Below are 15147 nucleotides of genomic sequence, written 5' to 3'. Positions count from 1 at the left end.
CGCCCCTCGGCAGCGACCGCCCTCCGGAGCGACAGGGGGCGCTGCAGGGCGCCGCCCGCCCGTTTCCGGGGAGGCGGTAACGCGCGCGGGACGCGCAGGCAGCTGCAGCCGTCGGAGCCGGTGAGCGGGGTGGCGGCGGGGACAGCGCCCAGTCTGCGGGCTCGGCGGCGGGGCGGGGGCGCACCCGCCCGCGCCTCGCACCCCGCGGCGGCCGGCCCCACTCCGCTCCTCCCCCCCTCCGCCCCCGCGGACGGGGCAGCTCGCTGGGGAGTGGGGCCGGCCCGCGGGGCGCCGAGCGGGGGGGGGCGCGAGAGGCGGCGGCGGTGGGGCCGGGTGTGCCGGTGAGGGCAGGTTGGGGGGGGGCGGCGGGGTCGTGGGCCCCGCGCGCGCGCGGCAGCAGCAGCAGCCGTTTGTTGTGCGGCCGTTGCCTGACAACGGCGCCCGCTGCTTAAAGGGGCCGAGCTCGCCCGCCGCCCCGCCCTACCCCGCCTCGCGCGGCAGCGGCCCCGGCGTGGGCCGCGGCGTGGGCCCCGGGGCGGCCGCCGCGGCGAGGCCGGCTGGGGGGAGGTGGGCCGGCGTTTCCCCTGGCTGCCGAGGTTGAAGTGATACGTCCGGCTTCCTGGCCCTGAAGGTTTTCTGCGGTTAATTTCTTCCCGGACCAGCGTACGGGTTCGAGGAAGGACGGCTAAACCTGTGGAGGGAGGGGGACAACCCTCCGTGTTCCTTTCGGTACTGAATTGCTTTCGCTGTTCCTGACAAGCCGCGTTGGTTTTAGTCCGAATTTATTAATTGCAAGCGACCAGGCGCTGGCTGGATTTTTTAAATATTTTTGTCAGATAAGAATTGAAAAGAAATGGAGGGAGAAGGTGCAGGCAGCGTGTTTCTGATGGCAGGAGGTTCTTCTGAGTGTCAGTCAAGGGGCTAGAGAAGCAGCCAGTACTGACGGTCCTGAAAATTTAGCAAGTACGGCTGAAACTTTGAAAAATAGTTCTTAATGAAACAATTGTGTGGCCATATAATCTCTAAGTACAATAACTAAGCATGGCGTAAAATTGCTTTTTAAAGCATCTCCCTGCCCCACGACCCTTGCTGCAGTGCTATGGACTTGGTGGGAATTGTCATCTTGCCAATTTTCCTGAGAACTGTTTTAGTATTAGCAGTAGAATAGAACAGGCAAAATGTGCCCGCTTACATGTGCTGAATTTAAATTTTGTGCCTCCCCCCCTTTTTTGATAAATAAGGGGAGAAGGGAGGGAGTAGAAAGCAGTACAGTAGACATATCTTTACGTGATAAAGTAGATAATGCAAGACACAAGAAGATACAATACATACAATACAATGGATGGACAAATAGATATTTTGAATATCTTGGGTACGGAGACATCCATTATTAACAACTGTGCTTAGGCACAGATCCTATAAAAAAAAAAAATCTCATGTTCAAACTTGACTTTGTAAGTGTCTGTATGTTTTCTGTTCGGTGGTGTATTTGACTAAAGTGAAGTTTACCTACCTGACTTTTGCTTTTATGAACGTTTCCTGTTTCAAAACAAAAAAAGCTTATGGAAAAAATGATAAAAAGTTAATCTGTTTAAAAGTAAAAATGTTATAAAATATTCTTTTTATGGGGCATATTTGGACAGTAATTGAAAAACTAGCAGAATTCTGTTTAATGTAATTTCCCTTTGTATAATACAGTGTTTTTGGAATGTTATGCAAATACATACAAGATTTAAAGATTTAAAAGTTTATTAATATATGCTATCAAAAATAAGGTTTTTAATCACATTTAGAAAATATTCTATGAGTTGGAAGGAAGAACAGTGCGCAATGTGCATTCAGACACATTGCTAGTCTGCTAAGCTAAACGGACTATTTTGAATTAAAGTAGTTTTTCAATGGCAAACTTTACTTTGGTAAGTTTGCATAGTGTTAGGAAGCTAGTTTTAAATTAATGGTTCACTGCGAATTCAGTGCTGTAAGCTCCAACTTAGCAACTGGGAACTGTGGTAGCTCCTTTTTTGGATAGAAATGTATTGTTTATGTATATATGTTGTGGTTAGTCATGGTCTCTTCACTTGCTATGGTAGATCACAAAATTGATTTATTAATATTCAGTGAGATATTTGCTTATATGCTGAAATTTTTTTGAAATGCCTCACCTTCAAGTGGTCAGTGCTTTGCTTATAGTACATAAGAAAAATGTTTGTCCCCCCCCCCCTTGCCTTTCAGTATAACATACTATTTTCAGTTATCTCATAAAGTTTGCACTTATGCATATTCTAAGAAGATCTCTCTGAGGGAAAGGACATAAGACATAACATGTATAGCTGTTTCCTCAAAGGCATTTGGCCACATTTCCTTGCCGTTTGGCTGTATTAAAAGTATGCTGAATCAACAGTGCTGCAGTGTTGGTCAGCTGAGTTTATGCTCCCAGGCCTGGAGTTGTGAATTTTCTTGGTAATCAGTTGAATGTCTGTAGTTTGGCTGTAACTTAATCAGTGGTTTGTCTTTGTTTTTAAATTTATTACGTTGCTCTTTTGAGCAGTATAGTAAAAATGAAGAATAATAGAATGCTCACTTTGTTCCTCATTCTAGGTAGAAAATGCACTACGAATGTCTGTTCCTTTCCTTACACAGCCTTTCAAAATACCATTCCGATACACTCAATTGAAAATAGTTCTAGTGTTCATAAATATTAGCTTAAGTGAAGATCAGAACTTTGGATGTTTCAGTCAAACTTTTGGGGAGGCTTCTCACAGTGCTTCCCTGTATTAATTTTCCTCGTGGTGGGTATGCTGCAGTAGATAGTTGATGAGTACAACTTGTTGTTTAGTATAACAAGTTGTTATATCCATTCATTATCCTTATATAACTTAGTAGCCTAAACAGAATTTATCAGTGCCTAGAAACTTATGCTCTTTTAGATTTCATTTATCCTTTAACTTTATCACTGTGCAAAACTAATGAGATTAAAGATTTAGGACAAATCAGATGGGGGAATTTATTTTTGGAATTGATTGTCCTGTATTACCACTAGGACTTGTAAAGGAGTTGTCCTAGTTCTACCTCCTTTGTAGGAATATTAATGTTATTCTTTGATTAGTAATATAAAATTATGAAGTTTAATACATCAAACAAAATTTAAAGTACATGTATTCCTTAAGTTCAAGTCTTTGCTGTCACATGACGTTGCATGTTGACTTCGTTTATCTGTTGCAGTACTGACGTTTTATCTCATCGTTATATCTCTTCATCTGCCTTTTCCTAGTAAGTATTTAGTTCATTCTCTCTGGACATGTTATGTCATGTTTTTGCTGTTTAGTATCTTATTCTGCTGTATGTTTGTTTGTTTGTATTGTGTCCCCTGTGAGGTCGTCACAGATCCTGTCGTAAGCTATTCGGGTAATGTATTCTGCGCATCTGAGTTTTGGAGGCCCTTCTGCTGCCTCATGTGTGTGTTTGTTCTTAATTCTTTGGTCCTTTTTCTGAAAGTGTCAAATATGCTGTCATCGCTGGCTTGCTCTTTACTTTGTACAACCGATAGGCTTTGGAAAGATACTGAATTGGTATTGCTTAAGACCTGTATAAGCAATCCTGTTGCTTAAATTGTGTGGTTAGTAGTAGAGGGATTTGAAGGTTGTAATTTTCTTCTCAGTTTCATGCTTCCTGTTAAGTGTGAACTATAACATATGGACTTCTTATCTGTAGGCTTAGTTTTGCAAAACTCTGGTGGAATCGGTGAAGAAGCTGAGGCAAGGAGGAGATTAGGAGTAGGCTTGTATGTAGTCAATTTTTTTTTCTTTTTTTTCCATACTTTACTTCTTCAGTATGCAGTTGTGCAATATTTTTAGTTTTGATGAGATTATCTTACCAAAGAATGTTCTGAAGTCTAAATGTTTGGCCAGGCTTCTGTATGGTTCCATTATTATGAATTAGATTCACTTTAACTTTTGTTATGAGGTTATCTAGAAACAGCAGTGTACAGTAAATTGGACAAATGATGCTAAAAAAAGTTTCTGCTCTGAAGAACTTTCAGTTAAATAGGCAAGATATACAACTAATGGAAAAGGGATTTGATCAACGGTTCCTGTAGTATGTTTTATTACAGATAAATGGCTCGGCTGATTATAAGCCAGTGCTGCCTAATGTCCACAAAGTTATGATTCTTGGAGAATTATAGCTGTTCTTATTGCCTCTGCAAATTTACTGGTAGAAAAGGTAACGACATGCTTTTGGCTCCAACTCTGGAAAACACGATGCATGTGTGTTACGATTTTCTTTTTTAAATAGGCTTGATCATTTTAAAGATTTCTTGTAATAGAAAATATAACTACCTAAATGGCTGTTTGATTGGGTCCTTACTTCAGAGTACATGTTTATTTTGCAGTTTTGTTGCCTAATCATTACTTTATTGTTGCTATTTATCTTTTCTGTTGTTTATCTTTGATTTTATAATTCACTAGCAATAGGCTTTTGTTAATATGTAGTGAAGGGCAGTTGGTAGACTTCCAAAGCATTATTAAGTTTTTAAGAAAACTTTTAGCTAAGTTAGAAGAAAGATTAGAGAAATATCAGGATTTACCGTAAGGAGTTTCTGATTTTCCTCTCAGGAGAAACTTCAGGTACTGTCCTCAGGGCATGTATTTCTTGAGGTGGGCTTTCCTGTAACCCAGCAAGGATCATTTTTGAGGGAGATGTGTGAGCATGACTTGACTACTGTCTTAAGCAACTGTAATTGAGCTTAAAGTTTCTGCTGCTGTGACGTAGATGCAATGTTTTCTCTTTTCTGTAATCTTAGACATGATGGCAGATGATTTAGAAAAATTTATTGAAGATCAGAAGGCCAAGCTGGCACAAGATAAGGCAGAACTGGAAAATGATCCACCTTACATGGAGATGAGGGTAAGAACATTAAATAATTTTCCTAAATTTAAACACTTCTATTATTAGGGTCTCGAATTAAGCTTGCTTTTACTGTGCTCTTAAAACTTTATTTGTTGTTAAAGTGTGTATCAAGGATGTATCCATTCAAAGCAATTTCTGACTGAAGTATGCTGTATCTTTACATATGTGTATTTTAAAAAGCTCTGTTTGCTGCCCAGCATACATATTACAGTTCATATCTTTCAAACGGGAAGACTCTAGCAAATGCTTATTAGTGCTGCCTCTGGCCCCAAGGCAAACTGACTAGTAAGGAGCTGCTCTCTGCCCATTCCAGAGAATGGACGGTGGAGAGAAGATGGAGGATATAAATAATCTTAATATTTTTAAGGAAAATGGCAAATATAAAAGGCAGATTATTTAATATACTCAATTCCACAAAATCTATTGTCATCATAATTTTCCTGTAAGAAAATTTAGTACATAACCTGTCATGATTTTATGATTTGCACATCACCATTAAGTAATTTAGCAGTGCAACTACATGGCAAAAAGCTACATTTAAATTCTTCAGTTATTGTAACTCTTAGCTACCCGGAATGAATTCCTTGGGGGAAAAAACGTGTTGTGGTTTGTGTATATTCTTTATGACTTACAAAGCCCCAAATAGCTTGAGCTTTCAACACGGATTGCAATACTGCATTTTCACTTCCTTTTTTGTTTCACCAGAAGGTTATGAGCATTTATCTTTGCCCTGTGTGCGTAAGGTAAATATTTTTACCTATTTATCATAATTCTTTCCGGAAAGTTAAGGTGCTGGGAGAAAGCATTAGTTTCCTTCAGTTTGCTTCCTCTGCTCAGAGCAGCTTTAGAGAGGAGAAGAATGTCTTCAGCATGTAGTTGGAAAAAGTCCTAAGCTATTTGGTAACAGTGTAGTTACAAGGAGCTTTGAGCTCACCTTACAGTATCCAGAAATTCTTTCCCAGTGTCAAGCAGAGTGCCTCAGTCCAGTCCCTGCAGAAAACAAAGAGGATATGCATAAACTGTGAAACTTGTGGAAATGTGAGTTGATGTATTTCAGATGGAATATATTTAAGTAATTCCTGTGTAGCAGAGGAGCTGCTACTTTTTTGATAGTATCAATGGAATATACAATCAGTGTCATATGTTAATCCAACAGGCCTTTCAATCTCTCTGTTCTAAAGTGCTAGTAATTATGCTAATAATATTATTCTCACATGTGATATTTCTTTTACCTTGTGATGCAGCAAACACCGTTTTTTCTTTTTCAGAACAAAGAATCAGAGAAGCTTTCTGAGACTAGCAAGATGTTAATTTCCATGGCTAAAGAAAATATACCTCCAAATAGTCAACAGAGCTGTCCTTTAGGTATAGTATATCTTTAATATGCCTTCTGAGTTTAGGTAGCGTTTAATTACCTCTGAGAATTTTTGGAAGGGCATTGCTACTTTGGATTCTTAATTATAAGAGTATTCTAATTCACGTGTATAGCATTTCATTATTCTCCCAAATGTCTTGGGATTGTGTGGGGTGTTTCTGTGGTTATGCTTGTTTTCTGAGATTTGAATAAAGAAAACATAGCAAACACTTTCTTTTTCTTCTTGTAAAGATGACCCAATTAAAAAAAATATGCTTGCCAGTCTTTGGTAGAAGATCTGTCTTTTCATATTGTATTTGGGGTACTTGAAGCAAAAGTTTTTGGAGGTCATCTTTCATCTGGCCTATCAACTTCCTGCGAAAGGCTTCTTTCTCCATGCTTTGTGCCAGGGAAGCAAAGGTGCCTTTTCTGTCAGCCTCTTAGCTTAACGTCCTGTTCTGCCCCTGCAGCTTGGCTAAAAGGAACAGTTAAACTATTTTTTTTTTCTTTTAAATTCTAAATGTCTTTAAACTGATTTTGCTGCTTTTATAGTAAAGAATGATATAATGTGGTCCTTTTTTATACAAGGAAAGAACAAGCACTTTGTTTTGGTTGAAAATCTTAACCAGTGAACGGGTTAAATTTGTTTTCCTGATGTGCTGTGACTAGACAGTTCACTGACTGTTTTCTTTGCAAATAGGTATCTTCCTGTCTTCTTTTGTTTTATGTTCTCATTGTGATTTCTGTTTAAAATGTGCGATAGCGTACCTTTGTCTATTTTACTGTTTCTGTAAGGTGCCAGCCCTCCTAACTTGTCCTGCTATCTTCTTCCTGTAGTCACTTCTGTTTTTGTTGAAATACAGCTTTGAATCTGTCTTGACAGCTTTAGAGGTTTTTTGTATCCTGCTTCTTGTTGCTAGGTGACTCTGTTCTTTCATGTATACAGTGTGGTTGACACTTTGATTTTGTACCTCATTTATTTTCATACTGTGCTTATTGTAATTTTGTTATAATTCTGCAATGGGAGTAAAAGCTGTACTTTTATTTTAAAGAAGGTATGTCAATGGGCATTTGAGATTGTTTACATAACACCGATCTAATCTATTTTTTAGATTAGTGTTTCTAATCTATCTTTTAAATTCGTACTTCTGCTACATGTCAGTCTGTTATGCCCTCTCTGTAATTTTAACTGAATTGCTGACTAGAATAATGCAGATCTTGAAAGCGAGGCTAATTATACATACCTGTATGTATTCAGAGATGGTGAAGATGAAAATCTTGCCATTTTATTTCTTCCCCATAACTTCAGCAAAATGCTAAGATCCTATTATGCTTTAAAGACAACAGGAGGTTAACAAAAAAACACTGGGCAGCTCCTGGCTCTGAAGAACTCGAAATCTAAGTAGTTATGTCCAACAGGTGAAAGTGAGGGTGACGAAACACTGTTTTTTAGGTACAAGTTTTTTCCATTTGCTATTTCTATTTATTATTTATTATTATTTATTATTATTTATTATTTATTATTATTATTATTTATTATTATTATTTTATATATTTATTTATTTGCTATTTCTTTAAGCTTAAGTATAACTATTTCTAGCTAAGTTGTTAAGCGATACTGGAAAAAATTAATCACGTAAGCAAGCTGTTGTACTGCAGAGGCATTATGACTGTGATCTTCTTCACCCTCTGTTAAATTGAAAAGGGATATTCTGGCCACATTGACATGAGCAGTGCTGGAATTTTACACAGGAAGCGTTATGCTTTAAAAAAAAAAACTTAAAAATTAAGCTCCAAACATTATTGGAAATTATGTTTCTGTAACTGAAACTCTTGATTTATGAGCTGTTATCATTAATACTAAGCTTTATGAAGTGATATCACTAAAAATGATCTAAAATAACACTTGAATATTGCTTGCTGCCAGAAGTCATAGTGGCTAAACTTGGCAATAGGACAGCACTTGGATAAGAACGTACCTCACATTTTTGGTAGTTTTATAGTTGATCAGCAAGTTAGTTCAGGTGTTGATATTTCTTTGCTTAACTACAGAAACGTACAATACAGAAAATAGAGCATGGTGGATACGGTAGTCTGCCTTTGTATCCCAAAGGCTGTGACAGATCACTAAATATCAGTTAAAATTCTTTTAATATTAAAATATTTTCAGTAATTAGCATGAATTATTTCAGTACCTAGGGTACAAATGTTATTGAGGAAGTGAAAGATTACTGATGTTAATTGTGGAGGGAAGGGAGGAAGCACAGTTTTGCAGCAAAATAACTCCTGTAGTAAAAAGAAGCAGGAGAAGTGATCGGGACTCAGCTGCCAAGGAGCTAAGGTCCCCTTGTGTCTTTTGTGGGAGTGCAGATGAAAAATGGGAGGAATCTCCTCATGAAGAGGTAAGCAGGCTGCGTAGAATAACAAAACCATTGCCTTTCCAAAGGATGCAAATAAATAAAAATAGTGGAGTCTGCCACTTTGTGAGTAGCATATTTCCTTTGGCAGAAATATTTTTATGAAGTCATAAGGGAGAAAGGGATGACATTGTGTTTCTTGTGGATTATGAGGTATGGCTGTTGGAAAGCTATAATAGCACATCATGATGTGTTTATTACTATAAACTGTACTTAATGTTGCCCTAAAATATAACATGTGAGGAGCATTCAAGTGATTTCAAATGCAAAGCAACAACTAGCTGTTGCTGGAATAAATATTTGGGTGCTCAATATCTTTGGCTTCCAGTGGATTGTTATTGGCTGGGTCTGCTTTAAAGCACTGTAATTTCCTTTGGGTTAAGTTAGACTGGGACTTGACCTTTGTTAGTTGCTTAGTATGCTTTATAGACCTAGCAGTTGTTTTGAGAATCTCGCTGAATGAAATGGGGTTATTCAGTATAGTTATTTCTCAGCATATGAAAACTGTGCAAACTTTTATGTAAAAACAAAGTCTTGACTTTTTTCTTAAAAAAAGAAAGAAAAAAGGGAAAACTGTGAATGTGATTGTATGCAACTAACAGAATGTGAAATAGGCAAATGAACAAATAGAGCAGATCCAGAATAAACCAAAGCAGAAAAACAATGAAAAATAAAGTGTACCTCATCTTCAGACAGAACAATCAGAAAGCACAGATGCACAAAATTAGGGTGAACATACATTAACTGGAGTATTTTGCCCTGCTAAATAGCAGGGCAAATAGTTTTGAAGTAGATAGTTTTCTGTTATCTCCTAAACCACTGTCCATAATTCTTACTTCACTGCTTTTGTGGTGACAGGGCAAAAGGTCTTATGTAAACTTATGTAAACTAACTTTAAGCCCTCTTTTGAATATTTCGGCTGTATGAATCAAAGCACCTGATTGTCACTGATCGTTGTACTGAATGTCACTCATTGGCCTCTGTGGAGTTACTGAATGAATCTTTGGCCTGAGATGTTCATTGCTGTTGATTTTTCTCTGCTTTCTGTAGTTTATCCAACTATAATTTTATGTGGAAATGAAAGTCAAGAGAAGGTAGTTGAAACAAAACCTTTCCTCTTCTGTATTGTATTTCTCTTGAAACAGATCCCCATGTTTGGTTGACATGATGTATTCTTTTTTTAATGGAACTTACAGTTAGCTTATTTTTCTCCAAATTCTATAGATGATAACTTGCAGGTTGGAGAAGAAGCCCCCATGCAGATTTTGGTTATTAGTTGAACTCTGTAAGCTCTGTTTCAAAATTGAGTATGCCAAATCCTTATTCTGATACTATTTCCCACGATTCCACATAGCAGACTGACTGCTGTTTGGGCTAGCGTGGATACGCTCTGACTCTAGCTGAAACTGTCGTAAGTCAGCCCAGCATCTTTTTACTAAGCTTTTTTTTCTACTTTTTATCTGTTCCTGTAGTAGTGTGAATCCCAAGTTAGCAATTTTTAGCATTTAGATAATGTCATTGTACTCTACAGACACTGAGTAATGCCATAAGCAGTTAAAATAGTGGATTCAAACAAATTGCCATACAATAAATTGTCAATGGCCTAAGACTAAAATCTGAAAATTCCTCTGCTTCCCCTTGCCCCGACTGTTCACTTCAAACAGGCCACAAGAAGTAGACATGCATTCGGGCAAACAACAAGCAATGTACAAATTAAAAAGAAAAAAAAAAAGTTGTGCTGTATGTTTCTTGACCTGTAGTTTTGTGCATTTCGCTAGTTCTCTGCAGAGAGTGGTGAAAACCTCTGCAGAAGTGGCCTTCTGGGGCAGAGGATATTTCTTACAAATTACTTGAATATGTATTTTGGGAACAGCAATTGGTGTGGCATTGTATTCTAGAAGGCAGCTGTTTCAAGGCCTGATAGTAATCTTGGAGAAGTACTAAATATGTGTTTTGGAGCTATTACAATAAAAAACACTGAAGTAAAAAATATATATATATCACATGGTCAAATTCCTTTTAGTTGTGTGGAAGCCAACATAGATTTCATTTGCATTTCATGCTAAACAAGTAGCTTGTTGGTTGCTACGTATGCTTGGTATTAGATGATAAGTACAGCTTAAAATATCAGAGTAATTTGTAGACTAACATTCATGTCACAGAAGAGAGATTTCCTGTAAGTTTTACATCAGTATAAGAAACGGTATGAAGTACCCTAAATATTATACGTATTTGCACCCATCCAAATGAATTCTGGTTATATTGCATTTTATTGTAAGGGAATAAATGGCAAGGGGTGGAGGAAAACTAGCATTCAAAAACGAATCGCTTTTTCTAGAATTTCCACACAACCACTGATCCAGCGAAGGTAGTTTTTGTTTCAGCTGTTTTGTGATTACTGGATGTGGGTTTTTTTTTTTTTTATTGCTGATGTCTAATAAAAATCCAAAAATCCCTCCAAAATGCATATTTTGCAGTATGTTCTTTGTATAGGTACAAAATAGTACAACATTAATAATTTAACTGAGTTAAACTTTCAGGTGACTATGGCTTGAGTTTACCTCTTGGAGAAGAATATGAACGAAAAAAGCATAAACTAAAGGAGGAACTTCGACAAGATTATAGGCGATATCTTTCTCAGGTAAAGCTTTTTATCCGATTGCCTGAGTTTATTGAGACTAATAAAATGACTCCCTTATTTTAACTGAATGGAAACAACCAAAAGCTGTGGAAAATCGTTATAAGAAGGGATTCATTGTGAGCTGTGGCTAATTCCAAAGACTTCTGGAGTAAAACTAATTTCAAAATGTCATTGTTAGGAGAGGCTATATTTTTCAGGCTTTCTGCAGATCTCAGTGCCATGACCTTACATATTACTTAGTATTTTTTTCTGAATATTTTTATTTATTTATCTTTTCACTTTTTTTTTCTGATTTTCTTTTTAAGAATTTAAAATATAATATTTTCTACAATTTTACAGTCTGTTATTCAGGTAATGATATTCCTCTAAGTAATGTAACTCTATTTGCCAGCTCCTTTTCAGTTTTAGGTGTAAAAGAACATTGCTCTTACGCTTAGCATAAGTTACTAAATGCCACAGTGGTGATTTGAAATTGAAACGGTAAGCATTCAGTGTCATAATCTTGGGACTATTCTGAATCCCTTCTTAATGTGTCAGATTTTAAAGTCAAATGGGAAAAATTGGGAAGCAAATGATTTCTGTTTGAAAAAATCCATTATTGGTGCCAGTAGTGCTTAAAATGAAAGATTGAATTGGCTTGAAGAAAAAGTCTCTTTTGTTAAATCAAATATTTTTGAATGAAAGACGCTTTATGAATAGTATCTTTTCCCTGACTTTTAGGGTATTTCACAGGCAAAAAGAAAGGTAGGGTGCCTGCAATATGCATTTTCTTTCTTCAAATTAGTAGTTTTTTGCTTTGTTTGAAAGTTTTGTGCTGTTCATATGAATTAAAAATCATTACATTTTTGTGCTTTGTGTATTTGTGCGTGCTGTAGTGATTAGTTGTGATTAACAGCATTATGATGCTTGCTTTGTGCAAAATGATTGCTTGTATTTATTATTTTCCATTAATATGATTTAAAACACTCATTGATTTCTCTTTTCCTTTGTGTTTATCATTAACTGTCTAATGCTGAGCATACAAAAGTTTGGTTTTTTTAGTAGACATTGGCTGCAAAGCGTATCAGTTTTCCTCAATTACATTAGGTGTATAATGTGAGTTCAGATTTTTCTTTTTTAATTTACTTAATTTAGGAAGCTGGAATAAAGTCATAAGCTCTGAAATGTTATAAACCCCATGGGAGTCAATGAGGACTTTTTCCTTCCCTGTCATTGTGAAATCTCTTCAGTGGTGCTTAGGAGTGTTGTGGAGCCAGTTATGCAGCACCATATGGTCTGGAATGCAAGAATTCAGGCAAAGTATTTGAGGGAAAAATAATACAAGAGACACATCTTTGCCAGCTTCTTTCAGTTAAAATAATTCTATTAATTATTTGTATCATTATGCAGTCACGTATATGTAATTTTTAAACTTAATGGTGTCCATAAAGGTCATTCAAAGTAAGCAGCTTCAACAAAGAACTAGGAGGTAGTATGGTGGAAAAACAACTCCTGTCCTTTGTTTGGGCTATAAATGACGTGTATGATGGGAATTAACTGCATTAGCATACACTGGAATTTCTGAATTACAAGAGCAGTAGTGGCTGGCTGTTTAACTTGTGATCAAAATAATGCTTATATAATTTTTTTTCTAATCTGAACATTCAGATTATTTTCTGTGTTAGAGAGTCTTGTTAAAACTTGATTTATTTTGTAATGCTCACCAAAGCACCCAATAATACCATTTTTACACTAACTTTTAGTATTTTATTCTTGATTGAACTTTAGTTTTACAAATTTAGGTTTACAATTTTTTTTTTTTTTTAAGGTAATGCATGTTAGCTAAATTAAACTTGTAAGGTCTGAGGATGAGATAAGGTAGCAATCTCTAATTTCTTTTCCCTGAACAAAGAGATTGTGTGATTGCTAACAGTTCTCACAATGATAATATTTTGGTTGGTAACTTCTTTAGTCATGCTGATGTAGAAAATGCAATTTCCATATTAGTTTCTGAGTTTTGACAGATAATCCTTTTTTAACATCTAAACTCATCTTTAGAGATATGTTCGAGGTGTGACAAGAATTAAGTGTTAGTGAGGATTACAATTCATTTACTTTTTCTGGTAAACAATTCAGTTCTCCGTGTTAATTTGGTTGTCTCAATATTTGAATATCTGCACAGTTATTAAATCTTTTAATTTGTAGTTCAGAAACACAATCCATAATGATGTGGATTCATAATGACGTGGACAGACAGGCAGAGCACTTGTCTGTTTACAAGCTTTTGTAGCTTTTTAAGCTACATCTACATAACGACATGAGTGATGGAAGGAAGCAGTGCTAGTGAAATACCATGTCTACCCGACCTGAAGATCTTTTATTAAAGCTAATGGGATTTATGAAGTAAATGATTGGCTGAGAATGACCTCAGGAAGCTGCTAGACTTTGAAGATCTGCTTCTGTCCCAGTGCTGGCATTTGATTTGAAAGGCTGCTGTTTTGACTTGCTATACAGCCGTGTACAAACGGGCTCACGCTGTGGCCCATGGAACTGTGGCAGGCAACAACACGGATAGTGTTTTCAACTAAAAGTTTTGTTATAAAATTAGCTCATGGTCCACAAGGAATTACAAGATCTCATTGGGGGGTCATTATCCTGAAAAGCTTGGGCATTGCTTTTGTGGCGAAGAGACGAAGGTCGTGTATTTGGGGTGGTGATTATTCTAGGATTAGCATGGATTCCATCCCTTTCATCCCTTTAAATAAGGGGTAGACATATGCTTTCTGTGGTTAGAGAAAGCAATTTTATAATAAATATTTCATCTCTAAGTAAAGTAATGTCTTGTAAAATTCCTGTGATGCTTGTAATTTTACAAGAAAAATTGAGAAATGTGGTTTTTGGAATAAAAGCCTCTCTAATTTACAGGTGTTAATTCAGATAATCCTTGAAATAGTATAAACAGAAAGAAACGTGACAAATGTTTTCAAACCCACGCTGAAAGTTTGAAATTAACTAAGCCCTTTAGCTTTGGTTTTACTTGGTTTCACTTCATTTGCGTGTTCCAAGAACATCCCACAGTTCAGAATGTGAAGGTTGTCTTGAGTCCTTATTTCATTAAAATAAATTGTTCAGCCTTGTTTCAGAACATATGATTCTTAGCAACTATTTAGCAAGTAAGATTTGATGTTTTTAATATGTATTGAATGCTTCTATTTTTTCTTAATGTAGAAAAATTACCTGACTACTGGTGAAGTAGATCCATATACTCAGGGATTATCTCTTCCTATTGATGAGCGAAGGTCTGCCAAGGTAGGTGTCTGGAGGAAATTCAGTATATGGTATATAATTTGAAAATGAATCCTGATGATTAAAGTGTTATGGAAAAATTCTTTCCAGTTGAATATATCTATCTATCTATATATGTATGTGTGTGTGTGTGTATATCTATCTATCTATACATATATATATATAGATATATATATATATTTTAAACTGTTTGCAAATGAACATTTCTGGAGGTGATCATTGGAATACTTTTCAGATAAGGACTTTACATTTTGTATTTTTTGTCAATTAATTTTAGTTGTTGTCAATTTTTTTAATGCTAGATTGCCTGTACTTTGATTTGTAGATAATTAGATAACAAAACTTCACTTTCAAGATGTGTAATTCTAGACTATTGTTATCAACCTGAGGTTTGTTGAGTCTAGTTTAGACCTAGACAAGGTCTTCTGTGCTCAAAAGTTTGTGGTTGTGTTTATTTTTTGTCCAGCTGTACATATTGACCTATGAAAACATAATACTTTCCGTTATAAGCTTTGCTTTCATTATAATTATGTATGCTTTTC

At 36.6% G+C, this 15147-nt stretch overlaps 1 protein-coding gene across 10 annotated transcripts in view; it reads left to right on the top strand.

The window, feature by feature from the left end:
* The first annotated feature begins 57 nt into the window (after nucleotides 1-57).
* The window catches only part of CSPP1 (centrosome and spindle pole associated protein 1), a 69120-nt gene continuing 54030 nt past the window's right edge, over nucleotides 58-15147 (top strand). For 3 of the 10 annotated variants that reach the window (XM_068932572.1, XM_068932571.1, XM_068932569.1), the window contains exons 1-6: nucleotides 66-120; nucleotides 3223-3270; nucleotides 4802-4905; nucleotides 6177-6273; nucleotides 11220-11320; nucleotides 14528-14608. In XM_068932572.1, the coding sequence (XP_068788673.1) occupies nucleotides 4804-4905; nucleotides 6177-6273; nucleotides 11220-11320; nucleotides 14528-14608 (381 nt within the window). In that variant the 5' untranslated portion in view covers nucleotides 66-120; nucleotides 3223-3270; nucleotides 4802-4803. Of the gene's footprint in view, nucleotides 121-559; nucleotides 730-3222; nucleotides 3271-4801; nucleotides 4906-5504; nucleotides 5652-6176; nucleotides 6274-11219; nucleotides 11321-12040; nucleotides 12065-14527; nucleotides 14609-15147 lie in introns of those variants that run through there. The other 7 variants (XM_068932565.1, XM_009668386.2, XM_068932566.1 and 4 more) reach the window with 7 other exon arrangements.

Source organism: Struthio camelus, chromosome 2 (genome assembly GCF_040807025.1).
Source record: "Struthio camelus isolate bStrCam1 chromosome 2, bStrCam1.hap1, whole genome shotgun sequence".
NCBI lineage: Eukaryota > Metazoa > Chordata > Aves > Struthioniformes > Struthionidae > Struthio > Struthio camelus.
The sequence above is the reverse complement of the archived record's forward strand: the minus strand, read 5'-3'. Positions and strand labels throughout refer to the sequence as shown.